Raw genomic sequence first — 12,211 nt, 5'->3', positions numbered from 1 at the left:
TTCTTCCCTGTTCTTGGTCACTGCCGTAGAAATAAAATGGGTCGGGAAGGACCTTTGTGCTGAACCTGTGACGCTGCTTGTAGAGAAGCCAGGCAGCTGCTCAGCAGGCAGCTCTGGGACATATGCTGACCTGAGGAGCTGAACGATACCCGAGCTGGTGTAAATGAGCTACCTCAGATGCCAGGAGCAGCCAGTCCTCTGGCTGCATGGAGGGCTCATCCTCCCGGTGCCATCAATTAGCCTGTGCTGAGTTTCTTGCTGTCATCGCTGGGTTGTGCCCAGTACAAAGCCAGCTCATATAAAAGTCTTGCTATACCACACTACTTGCTGTGTGGACATACCCACAATCTAAGTGGGTACAGCGGTGCACCAATTATTTTGGTGTGGTCTGCAAATATAAAGCTGCTAAATTCTCAGAAGTGGGGAAAAGGATTCCAGCTTCAACTCTCACTTTGTTTCCCTTTCCTATTTACTCATTTCACAGGTCTAATAATTTTTCTCAGTGTCACCTCTAGTATGCTTAGCTTGGAATCTGAAAATCATCAGCTGTTTTTCTTTTTGGTTCCCGCATCACTGTCAGCAGTAGTAAAGCCATGCAGCCTGAACTGATGCTGTATCAGGAATAGAATCTGGCATATTCTCTTTAAACTGCGATGGCTCCGAAGATCTAATAGAAGTGAAAATTAGTAAATAACTATTTTTATCACTAAAGTCAGCAGTTGTGACTCAGAGTGTCCACTAGGGAAATGAACTTTGAGCAATAAGATTTTTTTTAAATATTGTCACTCTTCATCTTAACTACACTTTAAAAAGAAATGATGTCCATTTCATAAACAAATCTGACATTGATGCCTTTATGAGCTAGTGAAGAATGTTACTAAGTATTTCTATGTAAATTAATATTCTTGAACATTTTCATCATGTGATTCTCAGGGTCTCCAGCTGGGGGCACTGGGCAAACATAGAAACATGGCAATGGCCAGACTGAATGAGACTAGTATCTAGTCCTGTGTGCTGTTCACCAGTTGAAGAAGAAAAAAATGGATGAGATACAATTGCCAGTCTGGATTTACATATATATATATATACATATATATATATATATATTTAAGATGACGTAGATTTAGTGCTTAAAACTCTTTTCTAACTGACAACTGTACAGTTTTATTTTCATTACCCATAAATCATCCAGTTTCTTTGGCAAAACTAATAATAACTGTGACTTTAATGCCACCCCCCCTTAAGCAATAACTTCAGATTCTTGATGGGACCAGGCAGAAAAGTTATTTTACATTTAAATTTGTTACCATTCCGATTTATTAAAAGAATGTCTAGAGTGAATCCCTGGCTTTGCCTACCTCCAATGTTACACTCAATTACATCAAGGGAAGAGAGAGAAAAAAGTAGATGTACCTTATTAGTGTATAGGGTAAAACTAAGTATGCTTTGAGGTCTGCATGGGCCTGTACACACACAGATTTAGTGTCTAAAACAAGCCCTAAGGAGAAGATACAAAGTATTATTTAGCTCACAGAATATTAATTATTCTGTTAGCAAGATGTCATAGAGACCAGTCGCTCGTGTAATAGGATGATTTCAAATGATATCATCTAAGGAAAATATTATAAAATACCAGTTCAGGAATTCATTACCCTAATTTTGTTGATAAGATTTTCTAAAACAAGTCAGGCAGATGATCTACAAATTTGCAAAATTGGAAGTGAATAAAGTATTCAAAACTAAAATTTGATAACAAGTATAAGAGAATGCATGAAAGGGTGAATATACATGTTGGCACTGCAGATCTGTTAATGGATATACCGATAAGAATAAGCATTCAACATTGCCAGGTTATAGTAGTCTAGATCTTCCTTCCAGCTGATATTTTTAACTAGATTTTGCAATAGCGCAGTGGATTTCCTGGTCCCTGTAGCTCCTGGCCTTCTATCTGACCTCTGTGTTACAAGTTATGACTGCTTGTAAAGGATTGAAGCCAAAAGTTTTCGTCCACATCACCGGCTGTCAAAACACAGGGACTTCTGTCTGGGTGTAGATACTTAGTTTTGGAAAGGCAGGATAGAACATTTTGTTCATCTTTCCTCATGCTTCCACACACACACACCCGCACACACAAACACACACACAGAAACAAGCCAAAGCCCTATCTGTGCAGTACTGCTTCACTATTTTCCATATAACCATAGAAAGCAATCAATAAAACAAAAGTATTAAACCCCTTAGGTAATCGGAAAGCTGAAATAACTATCAGCTGGTGGGTTGCAAGGTTTAGAATGATTCAGGAGTTCTAATTTCCAGTGCTTTAATCTAAACCCTAGGACGTAAATAAGAAATTAGCTGGAATTCATGATCAACCTTGTAATGACAAAGCTTTGTTTACACCTTGACAATCAGTGAACAGTACCAATTTCATTTGATAAGATGCTTATTGTTGAAAACCTAAAAGATGTGTCTGTTTTTTCTAAATATATATATATATATATAAATGTTTTTTTAAGCAGATGAAGTTGCTCCTGGACCTGGAAGCTTAGAATGAATTAAATGACACGAGTAAATATATATTAATTATTTTTTATTAAAGTATCAAAACAAACTTGAGAATAGAAAACAAACCACTTTTAATGCATTTTAAAGGTTCTCCTGAATAAAGTATACTTTTAGAAAACTCATGCAACATACTGCTCCTGTCTAGCTGTTTAAATACGCTTTCATGGGCATAGTCAAATTACCTTGAGTACCATCATTTCTACAGTAGCGTGCAGGAGCACGCATGCACACACACACATACACACAGTAGGAAGCAGCTGTGTCTACACATAAAGAAATAAAAATAGATTATCTTCTGACAATAGTAGTGGTACCATATTAACATTTGGCATGCTAAGTACATAACATCAAGCAACATAAGCATGACGCCTGCGTCAACAGTGATACAGTTAAAAGCAACCATACAAATTCCCTAAAGGAGAGACACAAATTCTGTCATCATATTCTAGTCTCTGTGATAACACTTTATAACAGTACAGGAGGCAAACTCTTGTCTGCTGGTATTTGATGCGCTGAAGGCAAAGCCGAGGTGTACGATACCACAATGACGCCTCAGTTTTGTACTCCCATACAGAAGTCAAATACCAATGAAAATCGTTTGGCGAGTTTACTGTTAACACACTTCATGTAAATCTATTGTCTGACAAACAACTGGCCCAACTCCCCATGAAACTTTCCCTCTGAGCCAGTGAAATCACAGCAGAGGCTCCAAACTCTGCCTACAGGACATTAAAAAAACTCTCATTGAAGTCAATGGCAGCTCCTTCCAACATACAGAAAGAAAATGGATTCTCAGGACAGAATCAGACTAGTGTGTTGTCTTTTTAATACATTCACTTTTCAGATACATGAAGTACATATCTTTTAAACACGATATAGGACATTACAATATATCCAGATCTTAGGAAAACGTACTAAGAAGTTCTGTTGCAGAATATAAAGATCATATAAGGATCAGGTATGATATCTGATACACTCAGCCTGGACTTGTAGAGTAAGAAACTTGTGGCTGAAGTATCTTTAAGTTTAGCCTTTAGAATAAAACCACAATTTCAACACTGCATAACTGGTGTAAAATATTATGTACTGTAAGCTCCATTATTATTGTCTGCTTCATTTAAATTGTGACATTGAGCAGCTAGACACCACTGAACAAGATACAGAATTTTGGGAGGTATAATCTCTGTACCCAATCATTCAAGATACTCAGGACCTCATCTGTGGAGATGATGAAGGATAAGTGTTTTAAGTAGTGGTGTCTCAAATACAACTAGTGAAGTTTAGGAATATATAATATTAAACACCAAGAGATAAAAGTAAAAAGACAGCACAACACTTGTGTTTTCAGTTTTATCTTGCTTGCAGTATTTATTTACTTTACTCATTATGATATTAGTGATAAATAAGGATAATATTTTCTTTTACAAAAAAAAAAGATATATTTCATAGGATTAAACAATCTGAGAATTTCACAGAAACATCAGACTTTAAACACTCGTAGCTCCAACTGTTTTGTCCAGCAGCTCTTCTACCAGTTCAAAAACATCTAAGGTTAGTATTTAATAAAAAATAAGAACAGTTACTCACTACATCAAAACTCTTGTCTGCTTTAGATTCTAAGTAATACTTTTGATTGACTGTAGTTGCCACCCCAATGTAAAATAAAAGTAGCTGCAATCATAATTTTTCCCTCTGAGTCATCTGGCAAAAGGAAGTAATCCTGACAAGGATGCAAAAAGCTTTGTCAAGGCCTTATGCCTGTAAGAACTATCTGTATAACCAGACCTACTAAAAGCCATGGAACCTCTTCTGTGAGTGAGGGTTAAGGCTTGTAGGATTAGATCCTAGACAAAAATATATATATATATATATTTTTAACTTTTCATGATTCATGAGCCTGCGATTCAGTCCTGCAGTTCTGTGCTTGGGCAAAACCCATATCAAAATCCCTTCATAATTAGTTTCCTCTTTCCAGTGGGTCCATTTCACCCAGTCACAAAATACTCTCCTGACATGCAAAGAAAAATTACAGTCCCCAAAGGATGGTAGGTGGGGTTCCAACTCATAAAATATGAACTTAGCTACATGGAATTTTGCAAGAAACATTTCTTTGTCACACCTACTAGACTTGTCAAATTCAGTCTCTGAGATGAGTCATAGAAAAAAGCCACACAAGTGTTGTGAAAAAAAATTACAAAGCTTAATTGGAACTAAAGGCTTTTTGTGTGTTTGTGTGTGTGTGTGTGTGTTAGGTTAGAATGCAATATTATATATCAGTGCACTCTGCCAGAAACCATCCTCCTGGAAACTGCAAAACTTTAAAAATACTTTCAGTCTGCTTTCCCTACCAGCCACAAGGAAAGTAGTGTCCGTCCAGCACAGCTGTCTGTACCATGTGCATCATCGGCAGTCATAGTGTCCTAGCACAAACGTCGTGAGTGCAGATACTGTATACTAGCAGAGAGCTAAATCTTCTGAAGCTGTTGTCTGTAGCTCCTAGGAACAGCAAGTATGACAGGTGCAAAACCTATATTTGAGGCAGAAGGCTCTTCAATTTGACTGAGACCATATCTTCCAAGGGGGAAGAATCACTGTCAAGCCAAAATGATTCTTTCCACTCAAGAAAGCAATCTGCCCTTCCTAAAGGCTCTTGACTAATAGAATCCTACACATTAAGTCAGATCCTCCGTGGATTCTGGTAGCTGTTAAAAACATACTACGTATTTCCATCTTTGCCATATCACTTAACCTTGTAATGTTCCTTCTTTGATCTGTTGAATAAAAAGATTCCTTTCATCTTCAGGTGTCCTTCCATTTTGCGCCCGAACTATACAAGTGGGTCTGTGAAGATTTAGCATGTATATCAAATGCTGCTTCTCATTCTTTAGCTCTTCAATCTGGGCTTTTAATTCCGCATTGATAGTTTCCAGCTTTTCTGATTCCTAGTCAAAAAGTACAGACACAACTATTAGACTGAGCATTTCACATAGTTAATTATCTAATAGTTGCAGGTTTTTTTTTTTATTGCTGGGAAAGTATATGACTAGCTGAGAAAGAAATGACATGCTCTTAGTGTCCTGTAGTGGTGAAACTATACGTCCCCCAGTTGATAATAGTTTAAAAAACAGATTGTCAGTTGCCTTCAGTGGCCTTTAGAGAAGTGTAATGAACATCGAAAAGCCAAATTCAGATTTACATTCACTTACAATGGCAGGCATCCAAAGTAATGTTTCTATCTTCTGTAAAATTATTCTGAACTTTTTGATTCAACACTTGACCCCAAATTATCAATGTCACTTACTAACTCCCTGGTACATCATGTCACGTAGCTGCAAACCTACGTTAAGCTTGCAAAGTAAGAACATAGATTTTTTTCTGAACCCCTGGATACAGAAGAGAAGACAGGCCCAATGCTGCTGCAATATAGTTTTATATCATGGCAGATCGGGTGAAGGCACTACTAGGGTCTTAGGATAGAGAACTCAGGGCTAAGCTACTGTGTCACTCTTTTCCCAAGGAAGTCAGAGATTACTTGGGGTGTTTCTAGGCTGTTGGTCTCCACAAGGGATATTATACGAAATGAGATTTTAATTCTTCTGGTGTTCAGTTTGCATGTTCAAATTATTATTATCCCCATACACAAGAAAATGGTCACTGAAACAGTAATCTCTTTTCACTTTTACCATGCTTTCACTTTGTCCCAGTTTTAACCAGGTTTGATTTCAATATATAGTATATTCAGTTTTTATAAGTAATTCTTTGAAGGTTTTACAGAGTTTTTGGTGACATCTTTCTGTATTTCCTACTAGGAGAGTACTCCTGTAATATGTTTCTATTCAGGATGACAGATTAAAAAAAAAAATCATCCTGTTATTGGCATGATGACAGATTATAAAAATAAAATAAAGCCAGGCACTTACTTTCTGCAAACATTCTGTTTTTTCCTTCTTTTTGTTTCGGCACTTTGCAGCAGCAATTTTGTTCCTTTCCCTTCTTCGCTTTTTCCTTTCATCCTCTTCAGGAGAAAACTATCCCATAAAGAAAGATACACGCAAAACATGAGCCTCAGGAGGCTCAGACCCAGGCGTAGCTATTTCCCTAACTTCATCTATTTCTTCACTTTGCAATAGGAATGTTTTTCTTTGAGACTGTTGTCTTAAATTAAAAATCTGGTGGCTAGGACACGGCACAGCCGTGTCGTCCTCAGTGTAGCCCACACAGGGCCCACCCGACTGTCCTCACTGAAAGGGAGCCGCAGTCGCCTTACTCCAAGTGCAGCCACACACAGACAGGGAAACCAGATTTAGCGCTTGCTAATCTGTAACATTGTCCTTAGCTCATAATTAAAAATAAAATATTAAGCTATAGGCTTCAACAGAAATGAGAAATACCGTAGGAATTTCCCATAAGCACAGAACAGAAAACCAAGCAACAGGCTTAAAAGGATCAAATAAACTAACATGTTTAGATGGTGGAGAGGGTTGTTTGTATTTGACATAATTACTCCTCTTCTGGTGAAATTTGCTTAGAGACCCAACCATTCACACTGAAATGCTGTATAAAGAGCCATACCTCTGTTTTCATGACTGATGTTTCAATTGGCCTTTCAGAAACAGTCACCGTATCCAATGTGGAAGACATTCTGTGGGACTGACGTTTATTTTGGATGGCAAATCTCAGTTCCTCTTTCACCAGTGGGGTTAAATTTGTGAAATCATCAAACCCCAGTGACCCTGCAGGGGACAAAGTGGGAACAATTGCCGAGGCGCTGACTTCTAATGCAGATACCTGGCCTGAGTGTTGGACCATCATTTTGCTGAAAGGTAAAAAGAGATAACAAGAACAGTCTTTCAACAACTTCAGAGAGGCAAACAATATCTCCTAGAGGTATATTTCATACTGTGAAATAGTACTGTATTTCTTGCATTGCTTCAGCCCACATTCCACATGAACCCCAGTCACTCACTAGAGTCAAGCAATTAGGAGTTTGGTCATTAGTACAACCTTCTGCTTTAGAGTAACTTCAAGAGGTATTTTAAAATAATAATCATAGCAATAACATTAACACATCACAAAATTTCTAGATCTTTCTGAAAATTAACGTGGAGAAAAATTGTGTACATGTAGATATAATGCCAAGTTCAAAATAGAGAATGTGTGGCAAATGAGAATAGAGTGAATAGGAACAAAAAGAGAATAAGGAACAAAAATCAGAAAGCAAATATTATTACTGTTTAAAGCACAGAAGGAGTATTTCCATCCTCACATCTATACCACCACAAAATTGCAGCTTGAAATGGACAGAGCATACGTTTCTCTCAGCTACATTTAGGTAAGGCTTACAGTTCTACCAGAAGCTGAAGTTTGCTTACCAAAACAGAATGAGCACAAAATGCTCATCATGCTTGGCTTTAGACAAATATATTAATACCTGGTTATAAACTCCTGAAGAACAGTTCACAATAAGAGCTGTCAGAAAGGTGGAAATCTATACGTGCTCTGGTGCTTCCAAGCACAAACTGAATTGGAGGGAAGGAGTCACAAAAAACGTGATCCCATTTGTTTCATTCCTTCACCCTTGTAAAATCTGAAACTGTCCTCATCTGCCCTCAACAAGAGGTTTTAAATTCTTCAATATTTATGGTCAGACCTCCTGCTGTTACAAAAGAGTGTAACTGCAGAGACTTCAGTGGAATTACACTAATGGACACCCATGGAGGAACTTCATTTCTTGTAGTTTTCCCAAGGAAACGAATGTATTTGACAGTGCTCTCTACTTTCCCCTTTTTAGTCATTGTCATTAATTTTTAGCCAATTTTGGAAGCGGGAGAGAGGCCCCCTATATGCTTTGTGAAAAATGGTGACCCCAGTGAGGGAGAAATAGGTAAAACTCAGCAGCCAGCCATCCAAACACCACGGGCAACCTAGCTAGCAGATGCACACAGCTTTGCACAACATGAACCATCTCTCACTTAGAAGAGGTGAGATAAGAGGTCTGGAAGAAAGCTGACCTTTTTTTTTTTGTGGGTGGCCCAAGGGCCAAAAGCTGCAAATCCATAGGAAAACAGATTGTATTACCTCCCTTATCCATAAAGCAACTTTTGTTAATTGGATTTTACTATATTGCTTTTTCTGCTTTCCTTGGTGTGTGGGTTTTAGGTTGTTTGTTTTTATATCTATAGGGTAATTACAGTGTGTGTTATCTCTTCTTGATTAGAACTGTAAGAATTATAACGAAGTCAATTGCAATTAACTTAATGCAGGTAAGCAAATAGTTGCCTCGGGGTAGGGCAATGTGGGTAAGTTAAATTTCCACATGGGCAACCCGAAATTGTACAGTTCCCCGTAAGCTACCTCTGTGACCCGGCAAGAAACGTTCGGGGTCACGTGCCTTGACAAGAAGATAGATTTCGCTCAGAGATATCTAAAAATACACTGCAAATCCACCCTGGTACAAATTAGAGTAGAATTTGCCTCATCACTAAACGAGGTAAACATAAAAATCTGAGGGCAGAGAACTGCCAGTTTGCAGAAAACTACGTGTCCAGCTGCAGAGGTTTCCTCGCTTTCAGTCTCAGTGACCACAGAATGGCCAAAGATTTCCCAGGTCCTAAGGGTGAAACCCTGGCCCCACTGAAATCCAGAAGAGTTTTTCTGTTGACCTCAGTGAGGCCAGGATTTCACCCATAGCTATTAAAGATGAGGAAATTATTTGGAACAATTTGTTATTCAGAAAGACCTTGGGAAATTTATGTAATTCTCTTCAGAAAGCCCCTGCTCATGAGTCACGTTTGAAGTACTGATACAGTTTAATCCTATAATCTCAGAAAGATAGCAGTTACTCTTTCCCAAGTCAGAAACAGCGCTATAGTTTCCATCTAAACTCCTCCCAGCGTTAATTATAATTTATCAACATTCATCCATTTGACTCGTTTAAATGGGCCGATTCTGGATGACACCAAACCCCTCATCGCTAGCACGAGCTTCAGCCCTGTTCACCGACCGTCAATCTCCTTGGCTCCTGCTGATGGCTTCATTCGACAAAGTTAATTTTGTGTAATTCAATCAAACCAGGAGTCTTAAATTAGCAATGAACCCATTTCTCCAGCGTACAAAATAATTAATTGGGCTAAGCATTTCCCAGAGCTGGTGGTTTGTTCATTTACTTTTCGGCTTAGGTCAACTTTTAATTAAAGTCAGCGGTAGCACCAGAGGAACCCAAGAATGTCCATGCTTTAGTTACATCTCTGAGCAATTGTGTTAACCCTGTATTTCTGTTAGTGCTGAGTGTCCCACGAGCACCAGCAAGACCCTGCTACAGTGTACTCAGGTACACTGCTCGGTCTGCCACTAGTTTAGAAAAAGGGAAGGGGATGGTGGCCACCGGTAGGGGAAGCCCAAGGAGGGAAGTGTCCTTGACTATAGAAACTTGCTGCTGTCCTGCCTGACCAGCTCACTGACCTTCCAGACATCCTGAAAGGCATCTCCACGTACTCGGACATCCGGGAAGGGAGGGCCTACCAGGGGGCTGAGGCTGGCCTGAGGGTTTCAGCCATGAGCCAAGTTTGGCAGAGCTGTGGCAGTGAGTTTGTGCCCTGGGGCTCTTTGGGGCAGGGCTCCAGCACTGGAAGGTCCCAGGCCATGGGACTTGAGATCGTCAGGAGCCACCACGGTACAGATATCAAAAATATTCAGCCTCGTGTCAAAGCTATGTGGTGAGTTAGGCAGGTTCCCTTTTCATAACGACAAGGCAGATGTTGTCCAGTTTTGGAGGAACAGGTCTCCTTTTCAAAATGTTTTACAAGAACAAAAATTAGAGTTTGCTATTAGAACGGGCAGCAGCTTGCCCTTCCTTTTCCCCCATTTTTGCCCCAATCCTACCTCTGTCAGCTCTTGAGAGCAGTGTGCCATTTTTTTTTCTGGGTTTGTAAAGCAGTAAGAGTATCTAGCCCTAAACTGCAATTACATCTGGGCTTCCTGATACTATCTGTTTACTTCGTTAGCCCATGCACATGGACGGCGGCTCCAGGCTATTTTGAGTACTTCTGAAGTTACTGAAATTGAAGGTGCTGAACATTTCACGGACCTGACCCATAAAGGCACAGCTTGTTCCCGGTGTGAATTAACACTTCATTGCTTTCTCCTCACTTTCAGAGCTCTCCAGGAGAGAACAGCTTCTCTGTTCCCAGTGCCCTCCAAACTCCGGTGGGCTCAAAACACTGTGTTCCCCCCTGCTTTTTGCTTGTTCTTTTGTGGGTGACTCTTCCCACCCACGTCAAACTTTTACATCTCGCCTACCGGTACTTTCATTTCGGGACCCGGCTCCTAGCTGTGCACTTCCACCGGTGAAGCGCAATCTTGCTTAACCCCAGTATTAAAACCGACTGCTTCGAGTCTTTCCTTTCCTGCTCAGCTGCAGCTGGCTGACTGCGCCTCTCGGTTCTGTTTCTTTGCATGAATTCCTTTTCCTTTGGTGCTGATGCAACTAAACCCCGCTAACCATTGAGGTTAATCTTAAACAGCATTAAGAGCAATTACAGTTCACAACCTCCGTGCACGCCGCTTGACCTTAAGCTCCCTGACATCCCCCATCCCTCCCGGCTCATTTTCGGCCGCCTTCCGGCGGCCCGAGCGCCGGTAACCGGGAGGAAAATGCGTTTCCGACAGGGAAACTCCTTCACTCTGCCCCCTGCGCCGTTGTGCCGTGCCCGGCCGGGTTGCCCAACAGCTCCCCAGCCGAGCTCCTGCCCGTCGGGGCGGCGGGACGCGGCGGAAAGCGAGCCCCCCTATCCGTCCGTCCGTCCGTCCGTCTGTCCGTCCGTCCCCCGGCTCCCACCCGCCCCTCGAGGGTCCCCCCTGCTGCCTCCGCCGCCCTTCGGGGGGGGCTCGGTGCCCGGCCAGCCGGCATCCCCCCGCCGCCCCCCGGCACTGCCCGGCCCGGGGTGGGGGGGGGGTTCCCCATACTCGGGGCTCAGCCGGGAGGGGTCCCCACGATGGGGGCTCGGCCGGGACGGGGGATCCCCGGGGGCTCCGGGCAGCGCCGGGCGCGGAGCCGGCTACAAAGCTTCCCCCCCACCCCGGCACGGCGGCTGCGGTCCCCCCTCCGCTGCCCTACCTTCCTCGGGGCTGCCTCCCCGGTGCCGGTGGTGCGGTGGTGCCGGTGGTGCCGGTGGTGCCGGTGGTGCCGGTGGTGCCGGTGGTGCCGGTGGTGCCGGTGGTGCCGGTGGTGCCGGTGGTGCCGGTGGTGCCGGTGCCGCTCGGCCGTCGGGAGAGCAGCGCCCGCTGCGCGCTCCCCGCGCCTCTGCCTGTGGCCGCGGTTGCATCACCCCCTCTTATATAGCCGAGCGGGCAGCGCTGGTATTTACTCTGGCGGCGAGTCAATAGCCTCCCCGAGAGAGATGGGCGGCCGCCGGGGGGGCGGCGGGGCCCGCGGCGCTGATGCAAGGCTTCCCCGGCACCGCGATCCGCGGGGGGGCGCGACCACGCCGGCCGGGACGGGACCCCCGGCAGCCGCACAGCCGGGGGGACCCCGCAGGGACCCCGCAGGGACACCGCTGGGACCCCAGAAGGACCCCCGAGGGAGCCCCGAAGGACCCCCGAAGGAGCTCGGAGGGACACCGGCGAGACCCCCGAGGGACCCCCGACG

General features: G+C 42.9%; 1 protein-coding gene across 1 annotated transcript; it reads right to left on the bottom strand.

The window, feature by feature from the left end:
• Positions 1-2,573: 2,573 nt before the first annotated feature.
• Positions 2,574-11,934, bottom strand: ATF3 (activating transcription factor 3). Its single transcript, XM_080587214.1, has 4 exons — positions 11,681-11,934; positions 7,138-7,381; positions 6,486-6,593; positions 2,574-5,507 (listed from the first exon to the last, which is right to left on the bottom strand). The coding sequence occupies exons 2-4, from the start codon at positions 7,375-7,377 to the stop codon at positions 5,310-5,312; spliced, it is 546 nt and encodes a 181-aa protein (XP_080443340.1). The 5' UTR covers positions 7,378-7,381; positions 11,681-11,934; the 3' UTR covers positions 2,574-5,309.
• Between the last annotated feature and the right edge of the window lie 277 nt (positions 11,935-12,211).

Source organism: Anser brachyrhynchus, assembly GCF_964034855.1.
Source record: "Anser brachyrhynchus genome assembly, chromosome: 3".
NCBI classification, from domain to species: Eukaryota; Metazoa; Chordata; class Aves; order Anseriformes; family Anatidae; genus Anser; species Anser brachyrhynchus.
Note: the sequence above shows the minus strand (reverse complement) of the source record. Positions and strands in the feature narration are given on the sequence as shown.